This window comes from Kazachstania africana, chromosome 3 (assembly GCF_000304475.1).
Source record: "Kazachstania africana CBS 2517 chromosome 3, complete genome".
NCBI classification, from domain to species: domain Eukaryota; kingdom Fungi; phylum Ascomycota; class Saccharomycetes; order Saccharomycetales; family Saccharomycetaceae; genus Kazachstania; species Kazachstania africana.
Genome location: NC_018942.1, coordinates 535361 through 551626, shown reverse-complemented (window position 1 = coordinate 551626; position 16266 = coordinate 535361). Strand labels below are relative to the sequence as shown.

Here is a 16266-nt window from a genome sequence, read left to right as displayed (position 1 = left end):
TAGCTCTAGTTTTTTTATGAAGAAATAAAAGCTCGGACATTATTAACTTTGCGATGAGTTGTGATATCTATCGTATTAAATCAATGCAAACTTTATATAAGACTAAATATCTTTTGAATCATCAACTTTTCTTATGCCAATTAATTGTTTAAGAGCTGTTCTTTCCTTCAGCAATATTATGCACAGCAAGATAGTGGCCAAAAGAACATTCACAAAGAATTGTTTGAAATTCTTGACATATCCAATAAAACACCAATTAATTGAGCATACAACCAGCGCTGAGAAACAGATTAATCTGAATTTACTTAAGTTGACGAGAATAGAATTTTTTTCAGAATCCAGCTTTCTATAAAATCTAAGAAGGTATTGTCCACAGTATGCTATACGAAGAGACATGTTAATAATATTACTGAAAATAAGGCCATCGATAGAAAGTTTTAAATATTCTATCAAGACCCAACAACTGCAGAGGAAGATACCTGAAAATACCATCATTATGTAGGAATGAATCAAAATTTCATCACCGGTGGCAATACTTTGAAAGAATGCTTCGAGGATACCGTTCATTGCCAAAAATGGTAAATAGAAGCAGTATGTTCGTATAGTGTGAAGGATAGATGTAGTTGACCATTTAGATCCTATCAAAAATTGAAGGATGAAAGACGAGTTAACTGGTCCAAAAATAATTATTAAAAGTGAAAGATACGTGTAAAACTTGAGTAAATTGAGTAAGACTTCAACTGACATATTCAAGTTTTTGTTGCTCTTTGATGTTGATAGCAACTTAGTCAAAAACAGACGTAGAGATTCCTCGATTGGTGCGAATAAAAGTCTGGTTATCAATGAACCATAATTTGAAAGAAGAGAGTAAATTCCTTGTTCTTCTACAGTACATAACTTATTGATGACCAATTTGTCACCTTCTGTCAATAAATGTTTAAAACAAAGTTGGAAATAGACTTTTTTAAAATGGCTAAAAATCTTCGATTCAAAATAGAATGATTTATTTATCTTTGTTAACTTTAAACTGACATCACCTTTCCCATGAAAGTTGCTGATGTGATCGAAAAAATAGCAACATAATAATGTTAAAGAATGAGTTAATTTACCCATTGCAAATGCAAATATAGCAATACCTTCTTTGATCATATCACTATTTTGGTTGTCAAGGCTTGTAAATATAATCCAGTCACGCTCAAAGCCAGTAATGATGGCAAAATTTACTAAACAACCTAACAGTACCCCAAGACTTTCAAATTTGGATCTTTTCGAATAATTTAGCATAAATTGGTTCAAAATGAAAAATGGTTCGCTTAATAATTCCAAAAGACCACTTAACCAGATAATCAATATGGACCAGTTGAAGAATGGCAAATTTACAAAATAACTGTTTATATTATTGTACTGCCAAACCGTCAGTACAATTGATAGTGGAATACCAATGAAAATTGACAGATATCCAAAATTGAATACATTTTGTAAATTTGTCTTACTGTCAGAAATACGCCATACAGAGAGTCTTATAGCCTCTCTACTAAAGAACAGTATAGTATTCAATAGAAACTCCAAAAAAGTTGTTATACCAAAGATTCTTGGGGATAGAAATCTTATGAGTAAACTATTCAATAAAAAGGTAGACATCTTGGTAAAGAGCTGACCAAGCACTAAAAAGGTCGCACCTTTAGCTGACTTCAACAGGATATTACCAGATGTAGCATGTTTCTCGTCCATTGGGTCCTTGACTTTCCAGATGCAGGCTGGACTTTTTACTTCGTCTTTTACAAAGTTATTGACAGTTGTCTATGTTAATCTAATATCATCTTGAGTGTCCAATTTTTCAAGAAAATTAAAAAAACGAGTAGTCGAAGGCCATAGTAAGGCTGGTCACGCAGCATTCCTTCGATTTATCGCCGAGAATACCACATGTATTAAGAACGTGACTGTCTCTTATGCCATTGGCATTAAGCAACACGATTGGCGTTGTGTCTTGCAAGCACTTTTAATGATTCCAGCTGTTCAAGCATCTCTCAATATAATCTTTCCACGTTTGGAACGTGAAAGCAGAGCGAATTGAAACAGAAAATAAACCATACAAATATTTGCAACAACAGTTATTGAAACAGCAATAACTGTAACATATTAGAGCTGAGGCATTTTGCACGTAATGAATGAAGGTGATCTTAATAGTAGTAATATGGCCTCTCATCATTCGGAGTTGAGAGAGCAAGATAGGTGGCTCCCAATAAACAATGTGTCGAGATTGATGAAAAACACACTGCCACCAACTGCAAAGGTCTCAAAGGACGCTAAAGAATGCATGCAAGAATGTGTCAGTGAGTTCATATCTTTTGTAACGAGCGAGGCAAGTGACAGGTGCGCTGCTGACAAGAGAAAGACCATAAATGGTGAGGACATTTTGGTATCTTTACATGCTCTCGGTTTTGAGAACTATGCAGAAGTATTGAAGATATACTTAGCCAAATACAGACAGCAGCAGGCATTGAGAAATCAACAACAGCAACCGAGTGAGAGCGACGGGAGTGAAAGTAACGAATAGCGATTGACACAAGCTGTTACCGTAACCCTGAACGGTTCCATTCAAATATCTAATGTAAATAGTTTTCGATACATATTCTTATACTCCCACGTTGGGACTAGTAGTTTATATTTCACCAGCAAATAGGAGACTGATAGCTTCTTATCAATGAATGGTTTTAGATGATTTCATGCGTGCTTGTTAATAGTGCATGCATCTGCTTTATTATAACACCTCTTTTTGCCACCGCCTAATTCCATTTAGAAAAAATCACTGTTGTTGAAGGGAATCGTCCATTTAACACGAGAAACATAGAGAGTTAGACCAATTGTAGACTGCATTATGCTGCGTACTTCAAGACTCCTGAAGACTTCGACGGTTTTAAAGTACCAGCGTGGTAATTCTTTGGCCTTAAGGGTAATCAAACCAAGATTTGCAACTTCAATACCTAATTTACCCAAATCTATCAACTATAGCGGTAAATTAACATTCAATGAAGCAATTCTGAGACGTTCTTCGAAGAATAATGATAGTGGCAAGCATGTCCCAGAACAGAAGAAGAAGGATAATGACTCTGGAGAAAATAAAGGAGAAGAAGAAAACGATGACATAATACCTGAACAAGACCATGAAACGAAGAAGAGTGATGAGACCATCTCAAAAATAGCGAACGGTGATTCTATGCCACCTTCCTCAGCTTCTTCTTCGGGGAATGGTAATAATCCTGGAGATAGCCACAGTAATAGCAATGAAAATGAATTGCCTGAAATATATCCTAAAATGTTGGCACTTCCGATATCAAGACGTCCATTGTTTCCTGGTTTCTATAAAGCTGTTGTCATTTCAAATCCCAGTGTTATGGCTGCTATAAAAGAAATGCTTGACCGTCAGCAACCATATGTTGGTGCATTCATGCTGAAGGACTCCGAACTTGATACTGATCTGATTACGAATCAAGATCAGGTTCATGATGTTGGTGTACTAGCGCAGATAACAAGTGCATTTCCTAGTAAAGATGAAAAAACTGGCAAAGAGACGATGACGGCACTACTTTATCCTCATAAGAGAATTAAAATTGATGAATTATTCTCTCCAAATGATAACGAGAAAGAGATGCCTAAAATTGAAGATATCAAGGTAGAAAAAATTACACAGGATGAAATTGAGGAAGATGTAAACCCAACTGAATTCTTAGATCAGTTTGATGTCTCTCTAGTGAACGTTTCGAACTTAAATGACGAGCCCTTTGATAGAAAATCGCCAATAATAAATGCGTTAACGGCTGAGATATTAAAAGTTTTCAAAGAAATATCCCAGTTGAACACAATGTTTAGAGAACAAATTGCTACTTTTTCAGCATCTATTCAAAGTGCAACAACCAATATATTCGAGGAACCAGCAAGGTTGGCAGATTTTGCAGCTGCAGTTTCAGCTGGAGAAGAAGAAGAATTACAAGATATTTTGAAGTCATTAAATATTGAACAACGTTTAGAAAAATCCCTACTGGTTCTTAAAAAAGAACTAATGAATGCGGAGTTACAAAATAAGATTTCAAAAGACGTTGAAACCAAAATTCAAAAGAGACAGAGAGAATATTATCTGATGGAACAGTTGAAAGGTATCAAGAGAGAATTGGGAATTGATGACGGCCGCGATAAACTAATTGAAACTTATAAAAAAAGAATTGAGAAACTGGAACTTCCTGAAGTAGTACAAAAAATTTTTGATGAAGAGATTTTGAAACTTTCCACATTGGAAACTTCCATGTCTGAATTCGGTGTCATTAGAAATTATTTAGACTGGTTAACTACTTTACCATGGGGCATCACTTCAAAGGAGCAATACTCTGCTGCCAAAGCCAAAAATATATTAGATCAAGATCATTATGGTATGAAAGATGCTAAGGACCGTATATTAGAATTTATTGCGGTAGGGAAACTGTTGGGGAAAGTTGATGGTAAGATTATCTGTTTTGTCGGACCACCAGGTGTTGGTAAAACTTCCATTGGTAAATCCATAGCTAGAGCATTGAATCGTCGATTTTTTAGATTTTCAGTCGGTGGTATGACTGATGTAGCAGAAATCAAAGGTCATAGAAGAACTTATATAGGTGCCTTGCCAGGTAGAGTAGTGCAAGCTCTGAAAAAATGTCAAACACAAAATCCATTGATTTTGATCGATGAGATCGATAAAATTGGGCATGGAGGAATACATGGAGATCCATCCGCAGCATTATTAGAAGTATTAGATCCTGAACAGAACAATAATTTCCTAGATAACTATATCGATATTCCTATCGACTTATCTAAGGTTTTATTCGTTTGTACAGCAAACACTTTAGATACAATCCCAAGACCTCTACTGGACAGAATGGAGGTTATTGAGCTAACAGGCTATGTAGCCGATGAGAAGGTTAAAATTGCCGAGCAATATTTGATACCTCAGGCGAAGAAGACAGCTGGTTTAGAGAATGCCAATGTAGATATTACAGAAGAAGCCATTGTTTCTCTAATGAAGCATTATTGTAGAGAAAGCGGTGTCAGAAATTTGAAAAAACACATTGAGAAGATATATCGTAAAGCTGCTTTGAAGGTTCTTGAACGTATTACTCCAAAGGAGGAGACTCAAGAGATAATCAAGGAAGATGCTACGTCTACTAACCCTAGTGCTACCAATGAGGAGACTGATATACAAATTGAGAAGACAAATGAAAATGCAGAAGCCATGGTAGTCCCAGATGAAATCAAAGTTGTCGTTGATAACCAACATCTTAAAGACTACGTCGGTTCCCCAATTTATACCACAGACAGGCTGTACGAAACAACGCCTCCAGGTGTAGTAATGGGTTTAGCATGGACAAATATGGGAGGTTGTTCACTTTACGTTGAATCAGTACTCGAACAACCTTTATCTAACTGTGAGCATCCAACTTTAGAACGAACAGGTCAGCTGGGAGACGTCATGAAGGAATCCTCCAGGTTGGCGTATTCATTTGCAAAAATGTATCTTGCAAAACATTATCCTGAAAATAGATTCTTCGAAAAGGCATCAATTCATTTGCATTGCCCCGAGGGCGCTACTCCAAAAGATGGACCTTCAGCTGGTGTTACAATGGCTACGTCATTCCTCTCCTTAGCTCTTAATAAATCTATTGAGCCAACTGTTGCAATGACAGGTGAACTGACACTGACCGGGAAAGTTCTACGAATTGGAGGTCTGAGGGAAAAGGCTGTTGCTGCTAAGAGATCCGGTGCAAAGACAATTATATTCCCCAAGGAAAATGTCAGTGACTGGGAAGAATTGCCTGAAAACGTTAAAGAAGGTTTAGAGGCCCTTCCAGCGGATTGGTATGACGATGTCTTCGAGAGACTGTTTTCTGACGTCGGTACCATAAAAGGTAACAATGTTTGGAAACCAGAATTTGAAATTATAGACGCTAAACAACGTGAGCACGAGCATAGGAGTGATAAATAAGTACATTACCTCGGTGAATATTTGTATAACGCAAAATTATATCACTATTTTATATCATCTGTAAATAAATTAAAGAAAAATTGAATTCATTAGTTTTCCGAAAGGGGTAATATAATATTGGTTTTCCTTTTACGGAAATTTCACGTAAATTAAAGCATGAAAAAAAAATAATAATAAGATATTGAATTGAGAATATATCTGTATTACAGAAGCAACCTCAGTATATTGAGTTAGAAAATCCGTATAGAATGGCTGAAAACAGGAGACGTAGACGTGAAGATAACGAAGATTTGGACTCTGATAATGAATTGCCACCTTCCTCACCTCAGCAAGGAAATAATGATGATGGCAGAAGATTATTCAACACAGTATCTTCACCAATTGGTTCACCTGATGAAAGTGACATGATTAACCCAGAAGGCGGAGATAATGAGATTCAGTCTGACCCAGATATTGATGAAGTGGAAGAACAAATGAATGAAGTTGATTTGATGGGAGATGATATGTACCAAGATTATGCACTTGATGCCGAGAAAGATACTTACGATATGAATCAAGTGGATGATAGGAGACAACGAGAATTAACAGCAGCTGAACGTCGTCGTATAGATGCTCAATTGAATGAAAGAGATAGATTGTTGAAAAATGTTGCCTACATGGATGACGATGATAATGAGGATGGTGCTGCAGGAGCTCTTGATGAGATGGGATTGCCGATCCAAAGACGTAGAAGGAGAAGACAATATGAGGATTTGGAACAAGGCGATGATGATTTACTGAGTGACATGGAAATTGACCCGTTAAGAGAAGAATTGACTTTGGAATCCATAAGTAACGTTAAAGCTAACACTTACTCTGAATGGGTTACACAACCTAATGTTTCAAGGACTATTGCGAGAGAATTGAAATCATTTTTATTAGAATATACAGATGAGACAGGAAGATCTGTATACGGTGCGCGTATTAGAACTCTTGGTGAAATGAATTCAGAATCTTTAGAAGTAAATTATAGACATTTAGCAGAATCTAAAGCTATTTTAGCGTTGTTTCTTGCGAAATGCCCCGAAGAAATGTTGAAGATTTTTGATTTAGTCGCCATGGAAGCCACAGAGTTACATTACCCAGATTATGCTAGAATTCATTCGGAAATTCACGTCAGAATATCTGACTTCCCAACGATACATAGTTTGAGAGAATTACGTGAAACGAATTTGACTTCATTAGTTCGTGTTACAGGTGTTGTTACCAGAAGAACTGGTGTTTTTCCACAATTGAAATATGTCAAGTTCAACTGTCTCAAGTGTGGTTCTATTTTAGGTCCTTTCTTTCAAGATTCAAATGAAGAAATTAGAATTTCATTCTGTACAAATTGTAAATCTAAAGGTCCATTTAGTATCAATGGTGAAAAGACAGTCTATCGTAACTATCAAAGAATCACTTTGCAAGAAGCACCTGGTACAGTCCCTGCTGGTCGTTTGCCAAGATACAGAGAGGTTATCCTACTTGCGGATCTGGTTGATATTTGTAAACCTGGTGAAGAAGTTGAAGTTACAGGGATATACAAAAATAACTATGATGGTAATCTTAATGCTAAGAATGGCTTTCCTGTTTTTGCCACTATTATTGAAGCTAATTCAATTAGAAGAAGAGACGGACACGCGTTAAATGACGGCGAAGAAGGTTTAGATGTTTTTAGCTGGACTGAAGAAGAGGAACGTGAATTCAGAAAAATGTCAAGGGAGCGTAACATTATAGATAAAATTATATCTTCTATGGCGCCATCCATTTATGGTCACAGAGACATAAAGACAGCTGTCGCTTGTTCTTTATTTGGTGGTGTTCCCAAAAATGTCAATGGTAAACATGCGATTCGTGGTGATATTAATGTATTACTATTAGGTGATCCAGGTACAGCTAAATCTCAAATTTTGAAATATGTGGAAAAGACGGCCCATAGGGCTGTTTTCGCTACTGGTCAAGGTGCCTCTGCTGTTGGTTTAACAGCTTCTGTTAGAAGAGATCCGATAACCAAAGAATGGACTCTAGAAGGTGGTGCGTTGGTTTTGGCTGATAAGGGTGTTTGTCTAATTGATGAATTCGATAAAATGAATGATCAAGATCGTACATCTATTCATGAAGCGATGGAACAACAGAGTATATCTATTTCCAAGGCCGGTATTGTTACATCTTTGCAAGCTCGTTGCTCAATCATAGCGGCTGCAAATCCAAATGGTGGCCGTTATAATTCTACGTTGCCACTTGCACAAAATGTCAATTTAACTGAGCCTATTCTTTCGAGATTTGATATTCTTTGTGTTGTTAGAGATTTAGTTGATGAAGAGGCTGATAAAAGATTAGCTTCATTCGTGGTTGATTCTCACGTTAGGTCTCATCCAGAAGGTGGCGAAGATAAAGAAACCAAGGAGGAAGCGAACAAGACAGCTGGTAATGATGATGACGATGCGATGGATGGGGAACAGGAAATATCTGCTAGACAGAGAAAATTAAACAGACAAAGAAAGAAGGAAGAAGAAATTTCACCGATATCACAAGAATTTTTAATGAAATATATTCATTATGCCAAGACAAAAGTTCACCCAAAATTACATCAAATGGACATGGATAAAGTTAGTAGAGTATACGCTGATCTAAGAAGAGAAAGTATAACAACTGGTTCTTTCCCAATCACCGTTCGTCATTTAGAATCTATTTTAAGAATTGCGGAATCTTTTGCCAAGATGAGATTATCAGAATTCGTGTCATCTTGGGATTTAGATAGAGCCATTAAAGTGGTTGTAGATTCATTTGTTGATGCACAAAAGATCAGTGTACGTCGTCAACTTCACAGATCATTTGCAATTTATACTCTGGGTCAACGACAATAGAAGGCTAAGTACACTAATTTTGTAGATATATGTACATATAATAATAAATATTTTAACAACTGTAACTGTGCTATGACTCTCTGCATTTGCGATAAACCTTGTGAATATCTGTATGGGAATGAATATTGTAGTGAAATGTAGCGGAACGCCCTAAGAGAGTTCTGGTTAACTCTCTTGTATCAAGGCATCCGTCAGATTACGCCAACTAAAGTAACTCAAGAGTATCACTCATTACGTCTGTGTCCCAGCAGTTACATAAAGAAAGAGGTAGCATGTCTCGATAATACCTATTCACATACGCGTATACAATTGTAATTTGGTGCCCAGAGATAATTCATTACATCCATTAAGTAAGGTAAAAAAATTGTGGTTCATTGCACTCCACCAGAGAAATCTCTGATTTCATTGAAGGCAGGCAATACCTAACTCCACTGCCAGTTTAAGCCCCGAGAGGCCAGACTTGAACAATTCCCCCAAGAACAGTGCTAACCCGGTCGCCTCCATCACGGGTCACATTTGCCATCGCTGGATTAAACTCCCCTAATGGCGGTGAATGCGAGGCCGAAGCCAATTTACTTTGCCGCATCAGGCCTCAGGCAGACTTCTCATACCTTCAGCCCAAGAGCAAACCCGCAAGGATCGATTGGTTGGTTAAACCGGGACACGTTAACCTAGGAGCTCAGCGCCTCACATGATGCACTTCCACCACACAGTTGCCTGTGTAGATATGGTGCTAACACGGAACAAGTTCTAATGGCGACACCGAGAAGACAGTTGAAGCAATAGGGTCATGGCGCAGAACAAACCGAGATTTGCTCCTTGTTCACGAAGAACGGCATTCCATGTCCAGCCGCAGGGAAGTTTCGTTCCCAAGCCGGATATCCCAAAGTTGCGCAGTTCCACCAAAAGCCATTACAGCCGTAATGTTTTGCATTTTTTCCCTTGAATTTAAAGGCGAATGCCAAAGAAACGTTTTCCACGTGATCAGAATCACAAAAAGGATAAACCGGGTAAATGCTCCCATCATCTAATTAGTCAACCAATAGATATAGCATGGCAGATTTGAAGTGCCACAACGATAAAATGTTTCCTAATTACCTCAATGTTGTTGGAATTTCAATTATCCAAAACTATATCAGGTTAATGTAGGAGTTGTATTTCGCCCACTTTGTCCAATAAATTACCGGCTTCAAAGGTAGGATGAAGATAATTAGGCGTTGATGGTTGGCATCTTTTGACAGTGGCCCATAATGGAATTGTAGTCTCTAGGATTCATGTTAGATGTTCCATATTTGGTGAATAAATTAAGTTTCTAGATCATAAGAGACTCTGATAAGCGCGAAATGGTTTTCTTAATCGCCTGTAGTGAATCAAGCATTCCTGAAGCCTGTCAAAAGTGTTCCTTTCATCCTGGATGTTTAAAAACAGAGGAAGCAGCATAAGTTACCTCAAATTGATCCTAGACTCCCGAAAACGCATATTTGCTTATTTGTCAGAAACGTTCAATTGCTTTGTATAACGAAAGTTAGTATGTTGTCCTCCTGCATGACTGTTAAGAACAATAAATGTAATATTACGGTACTTTTCGCATGGCAATAGCACAGACGAGCACCGACAAACTCTTACTTTTACCGGGGTCTTAGGTCTTGAAATCAATCTCCGAGTATAAGAAGTTGGATAATATTTAATCAGGAAATGATTATTTCCAGCTCAACATGTAAAGAATCTTGTCTATTGTAATAAATGTTTTTAATGGAAAGACAGATGGTTCTCTAAGCTTTTTTTCTGATATAGCTTGAAGTTGAAGAATTTTGTTAGTCCTTATTTGAAACTTATGGAAAAAGTAAGATATCTTTGATATCATCATTAGAAGTAGACATAACTACTATACACCTCTTTTTAATGTGTATTTGTCGTCAACTCTCAGGTAATTTGATGATACATTAGATATCAAATATCTAAAAGTATTTTTTTTTTTCATGCTTGAAGATAATATGTGATGATTGACAACAACTTCAAAGCATCGAGCTGAGTTACTATCATCTTCTGAGTCGAATATTGAATGTATCATGAGTCAACCAGATGCAGATATTACTAAAATATCACAAGCTATGGATATTTTGGCCAGATTAATTCTAGAAAAGCAGAAGGACGGGACGCAATTAAAAATGGAATATGAGCACAAGTTAAAGGAATTAAACAACCTGATTAATCTTATTTTGAATCTGGGAAAAACTTCAGTTGATGATAGCAATCCAAAATTAAAAGTTGATTGCAATGAACTAGATAAGCTACTGAGAAATCGGATTGAGATTGTTGAAAAGGACGATAAGAAACGTTACGCATTAATACCGGTAAGTGAAGCCAATGAAGAGGACTCTATGAAAGAGTCTATAACTTCTCCAAAGGATAGCAAGAAAAAGAAGAAGAAAAAGAACAAGATATTATGCTCATATTGTCATGAAAGTGGTCACACAAGGGCTAGCTGCGAAAAGAAGCTTCTAAATATACGGCCTTAGTGTCCCATTCACACATTAACATGAATAGATATATACATCAAAAATAAAATAACGTCTAAAAAAGAGACTGTAGCATTAATAATAGAAATGAATTTTTTATGACATTTTATTAGTTACAAAATTATACGTATAAGTGAGTAATAAACTCTATAGATCCTTACTTTTTCTCACTCATAATTTCTCTTCTGGTTGCGTCCTGTAATAAGTTCTTATCCACCATGTTCTTATTCAAGTAAACGTATCTTACTGTAGAACCTCTTATAAACATATTCCTTACGGAACCTAGATGTGGATATTTAGTTTCATCTGTACAGGAAATGTTATCAAGCTTTAAGTTTAAAAATTGGTCCACAGATTGTAATGTACCCTTGATTTCGATATCATTTTTGAGCTGTTAGTCACATTAGTGGAATGCAATGTTAGTATCTAGTAAATAATAGTAACTGTGCAGTATTTAAGAAAAAAGTAGCATACCTGTACGACGACTTCTTGGTCCACTAAAGTCTTAAAAAAGGAGAAAAATAACATTATTCAGATTATTTTTATTTTTATTTTGAAGTGCAATGTCTATAGAAAACGGGGTATACTATGACGAATAGTTCTTGTCGTTACTTTCAGCAAACTGTTTTTCTTTAAATTGATTGATATTGAACTTTGAAATTGTTAAACTTTCCATTCCGGTATCATAAAAAACTCGAGAATTTTGAAAATTGAGACATTGTAGAGAATTCAAACGCCTTCTGCAAAATGGCAGTAAAAGATGATTTGATATTACGGATAAGCAATGGGCTATTCAAGTCATCATTAATGAAGACGTCTCCAAAAGTTTTCGCAAAACCAATTGAGAAATTTGAAATAAATAAGAACGAGAAATGGGTCATCTGGGGTCCAGGAAAATCAAAATTTATTGACATATTGAGTTTGAAATATGTTTCAGAGCCACCTGCAGCTTTACACTTTAATTTCAAAAAACAACCAATAATTGAGCAAGTTAAATTTCAAGGCTCATTACCTGCAGCACATTTGAGTGCTAGGTTTGAATTCTACAAAGATGAATTCGATCAGACTTGTAGAGACTTCATTTTAGACAATTCAATTGGCTCAAGTAGAGTTCACTATGCTGTAAAGACGACAAGTCGTGAAGTCGATAGGGACCTCTATCACAGGCTTATAAAGGAGCTGCAATTATCTGAATTAGAGGATAGGTGGGCCATGGGACTAAGTAATGGGCAGATGAGAAGAGCAAGATTGGCAAAAGCTCTTTTGAAAAAACCAGACTTGTTACTAATTGACGATCCATTTCTAGGTCTCGACCCATCGGCATGTTCAATTATCTCAAAATTTTTGGCTAATAGTGAACGTAATATTAATGTCCCGGTAATTATTGGTTTAAGATATCAAGATGAAATTCCACAATGGTGTACTCATATTGCACATGTAGACGACCATGAAGGACTCCAGTTTAGTGGCAAGATAGATTATCTGAGAAAACAGATTGACCAACTAAAAGAAGAGGAAAATGCAAAATTGTTTAAGGAGAAAGAAGAACGCGAATTAAGCAACAGATTAACACCATATGATCTTATCTCAATGCATTCAATGTGTGGTAGATCATACCACGAAATTATTAAGATGCCACACTGCATTGAATTCAAAGGTATCAATATAACTTATCGAGGAAGTCCAGTGCTCAAAGATCTTGAATGGCAGGTTAGACCCGGTAGTAAATGGCATATAAGAGGGGATAATGGTACAGGAAAGTCTACTTTACTATCTTTGATCCTTGCAGAACATCCACAATCATGGAATTCGAAAGTTGTTGAGGATGGTCATGAAAGAAGGACAGGAAGCTCAAATTATTTTGACATAAATAAGAATATTGGGATGTCATCACCTGAATTACATGCTGTCTTCATCAAAGATTGTGGCTCAAAACTTAATGTGAGGGAATGTATTGCTTCTGGTTTCCATGAAGGCTCTTCAAACAATTTCACCAAGATGTGGGACAAGTTAAATACTGAGCAAAAACGTGTGGTTGAGATGTACCTGGAATTTTTTGGACTTCAACAATTTGCTGATACTCAATTATTCGGAGAATTGACAATAAGTGAGCAAAAACTTGTATTATTTGTTAGGAGTTTAGTGAAAATGCCTAAAATACTAATTTTGGATGAAGCATTCTCTGGTATGGAAATTGAACCGATGCTCAAATGTCACGATTTTCTGGAGTATTGGCCAGGTACTGTACTTGTTGTAGCACATGTTGATCAAGAAACACCAAAATGTGACCACTATTTGAGACTTTTAGGGCCAGGTAAATACACAGTAGGCGATGTAAATAATTAGTTTTATAGAAAGTAGTGTAAATAAGTAGTTCTATAGAAAAAAGTGTAAATAGTAATGTGCCTTATAATTTTCTGTTTCGATATTAATAATTTGTTTCTTGCTTGATTATTTGAGCTTTCTAGAAAAGAAGTCATCAAAAATGACAAATAAAAATAAAAAATAATTACTTTAAGACTACATCAATTGTGCATTTGCTACCATAAGCATAGTGGACGGGCTACATCTGCCTTTCTATGTTGTCTTATGTTTACGATTGATGCTTCTCGTTCCTGTCACCAAAACTGGCTTTGCTGCTACTAAGAACGAGTCCAAGATAAAGAAACGAGCTAATAAGTTAGACACGCCAAGAGTGAGTAGCTATCGTCACAAGCCAGGCTTCCTGACCCAAACTAGTGGCCTGAGAAGGCCAAAGCTCTTTCTCTCTGCGCAAGTTTCTTCTCATCCATTTTACTGCCATCATCGTCGTTATAATATCCAACAGCTTCGAAAGCACGGCAACCGTTCTAATATTAGTTTTTTTGTTTTTTTTTGCTCGAGCCCTCTCGATTTCGCAAAGGAACGACTTATTTGTTTAGGTGATAATTCGAGCATATTAATAAATCATACTTTGACAGTGCCAAGAAGAGCAGCCGACATAATAGGAGAAAGGGATATTTCTATCGACTAGATCCTTTGTTTGTTGTTTATATTGCTGTAACTATAAGACAACACTCTAGTTTAGGAACCCGAAAGTCAGTTTCTGCTTTCTTCCCATTTTTTTTAGTGATAATTTCTTTCTTTTCGAACTCAATCTCCTATATCAGCCACACCAAGAGATGAGTACACAAGCCAACCAGACTACTGTTCCATTGCTCGGACCAGAAATCCTTTCTATCGAGTCTAAAAGGGAAAATGAATTTGGTTCTTTGACGAGTAAAGATTATCTTCACCAAGTTAAAGTAGTCGAAAAACCGTTAGCACCTCCTGTCATCGACACGCCTCCATATTATATCCTATTGATAACGTATCTTAACTATTTAATCCTGATCATTCTTGGTCATATTCGTGACTTTCTGGGTACTACGTTCCAAAAAAAGAAGCATGCTGTCTTTTTAGAACAAGATGGTCTAGCTCCATGGTATTCTAAGTTCGAGAGTTTTTACATTAGAAGACTCAAGATGAGAATTGATGACTGTTTCTCAAGACCTACTACGGGTGTTCCTGGTAGATTCATACGCTGCATCGACAGAATTTCTCACAATTTAAATGAATATTACACTTATCCAGGCACGGATTCAATGTGTTTGAACTTGTCTGCCTATAACTATCTAGGTTTTGCTCAAAGTGAAGGTAAATGCACAGACGCAGCTTTGAAAGCCGTAGATGAATATGGTGTCTATTCCAGTGGATCCAGATCTCAAATTGGTACAACCGATTTACATAGATATACTGAACAATTAATTGCTGATTTTATAGGTAAAGAAGATTCAATGATCTTTTCCATGGGTTACGGTACGAATGCAAACTTCTTCAATGCTTTCTTAGATTCTAAATGTCTTGTCATTTCAGATGAATTGAACCATACTTCAATTAGAACAGGTGTTAGATTATCTGGTGCTGCTGTAAGAGCTTTCAAACATGGTGATATGAAGGGCCTTGAAAAATTAATCAGAGATCAAATTGTCATGGGTCAACCAAAGACAAATCGTCCTTGGAAGAAGATTTTAATTTGTGTCGAAGGTTTATTTTCTATGGAAGGTACCATGTGTGATCTACCAAGATTAGTCGAATTGAAAAAAAAGTATAAGTGTTACTTATACGTCGATGAAGCTCATTCTATTGGTGCTATTGGTCCTACCGGTCGTGGTGTTTGTGAATTATTTGGTGTCAATCCAAAGGATGTTGATATTTTAATGGGTACTTTAACCAAATCATTTGGTGCCGCTGGTGGCTATATCGCTGCCGACAAATGGATTATTGATAGATTAAGATTAGATTTAAGTACACCAAGTTACGCTGAACCATCTCCTGCCCCTGTTTTAGCTCAAATTACATCTTCTTTGGAAATCATCATGGGAAAACTTAACCCAGGTGAAGGTACTGAAAGATTACAACGTATCGCCTTCAATTCTCGTTACTTGCGTCTAGGCCTAAGAAGATTAGGTTTCATCGTCTATGGTACCGCTGATTCTCCCGTTATTCCAATGTTACTATACTGCCCATCCAAAATGCCCGCTTTTTCAAGAATGATGTTACAAAGAAAGATTGCCGTCGTTGTTGTCGCATACCCTGCTACTCCATTAATTGAATCAAGAGTCAGATTCTGTATGTCTGCATCTTTAACGAAAGAAGATATTGATTATTTATTACGCCATGTTAATGAAGTTGGAGAAAAATTAAATTTGAAGTTAAATACTGGAAAATCAAGTTGGGATGGTAAAGTTCAAAGATGGGACATTGAGGATGTTATTAAGAAGACACCTGAAGATTGTAAGCATGACAAATATTTTGTCGATTAATCTGAACA

At 36.5% G+C, this 16266-nt stretch overlaps 8 protein-coding genes across 8 annotated transcripts; 6 read left to right on the top strand and 2 right to left on the bottom strand.

Moving 5' to 3' along the window:
• Nucleotides 1-102: 102 nt before the first annotated feature.
• On the bottom strand, nt 103-1731 carry RFT1 (glycolipid translocation protein; the record flags this gene model as incomplete). The annotated part of the gene is made up of 1 exon (XM_003956359.1): nt 103-1731. One exon carries the CDS (start codon nt 1729-1731, stop codon nt 103-105), a length of 1629 nt encoding a protein of 542 aa, XP_003956408.1.
• Nucleotides 1732-2164: 433 nt separating this feature from the next.
• Nucleotides 2165-2557, top strand: HAP3 (Hap3p; the record flags this gene model as incomplete). The annotated part of the gene is made up of 1 exon (XM_003956358.1): nt 2165-2557. One exon carries the CDS (start codon nt 2165-2167, stop codon nt 2555-2557), a length of 393 nt encoding a protein of 130 aa, XP_003956407.1.
• Nucleotides 2558-2878: 321 nt separating this feature from the next.
• PIM1 (ATP-dependent Lon protease PIM1) lies at nt 2879-6010 on the top strand (the record flags this gene model as incomplete). Its single annotated transcript, XM_003956357.1, has 1 exon — nt 2879-6010. One exon carries the CDS (start codon nt 2879-2881, stop codon nt 6008-6010), a length of 3132 nt encoding a protein of 1043 aa, XP_003956406.1.
• A 248-nt stretch (nt 6011-6258) lies between these two features.
• On the top strand, nt 6259-8895 carry MCM2 (MCM DNA helicase complex subunit MCM2; the record flags this gene model as incomplete). The annotated part of the gene is made up of 1 exon (XM_003956356.1): nt 6259-8895. One exon carries the CDS (start codon nt 6259-6261, stop codon nt 8893-8895), a length of 2637 nt encoding a protein of 878 aa, XP_003956405.1.
• Nucleotides 8896-10964: 2069 nt separating this feature from the next.
• Nucleotides 10965-11414, top strand: KAFR0C02760 (uncharacterized protein; the record flags this gene model as incomplete). Its single annotated transcript, XM_003956355.1, has 1 exon — nt 10965-11414. One exon carries the CDS (start codon nt 10965-10967, stop codon nt 11412-11414), a length of 450 nt encoding a protein of 149 aa, XP_003956404.1.
• Nucleotides 11415-11571: 157 nt separating this feature from the next.
• Nucleotides 11572-11942, bottom strand: LSM2 (Sm-like protein LSM2; the record flags this gene model as incomplete). Its single annotated transcript, XM_003956354.1, has 2 exons — nt 11572-11805; nt 11889-11942. The coding sequence occupies 2 exons, from the start codon at nt 11940-11942 to the stop codon at nt 11572-11574; spliced, it is 288 nt and encodes a 95-aa protein (XP_003956403.1).
• A 219-nt stretch (nt 11943-12161) lies between these two features.
• Nucleotides 12162-13760, top strand: KAFR0C02740 (uncharacterized protein; the record flags this gene model as incomplete). The annotated part of the gene is made up of 1 exon (XM_003956353.1): nt 12162-13760. The coding sequence occupies one exon, from the start codon at nt 12162-12164 to the stop codon at nt 13758-13760; it is 1599 nt and encodes a 532-aa protein (XP_003956402.1).
• An 815-nt stretch (nt 13761-14575) lies between these two features.
• Nucleotides 14576-16258, top strand: LCB2 (serine C-palmitoyltransferase LCB2; the record flags this gene model as incomplete). The annotated part of the gene is made up of 1 exon (XM_003956352.1): nt 14576-16258. The coding sequence occupies one exon, from the start codon at nt 14576-14578 to the stop codon at nt 16256-16258; it is 1683 nt and encodes a 560-aa protein (XP_003956401.1).
• Between the last annotated feature and the right edge of the window lie 8 nt (nt 16259-16266).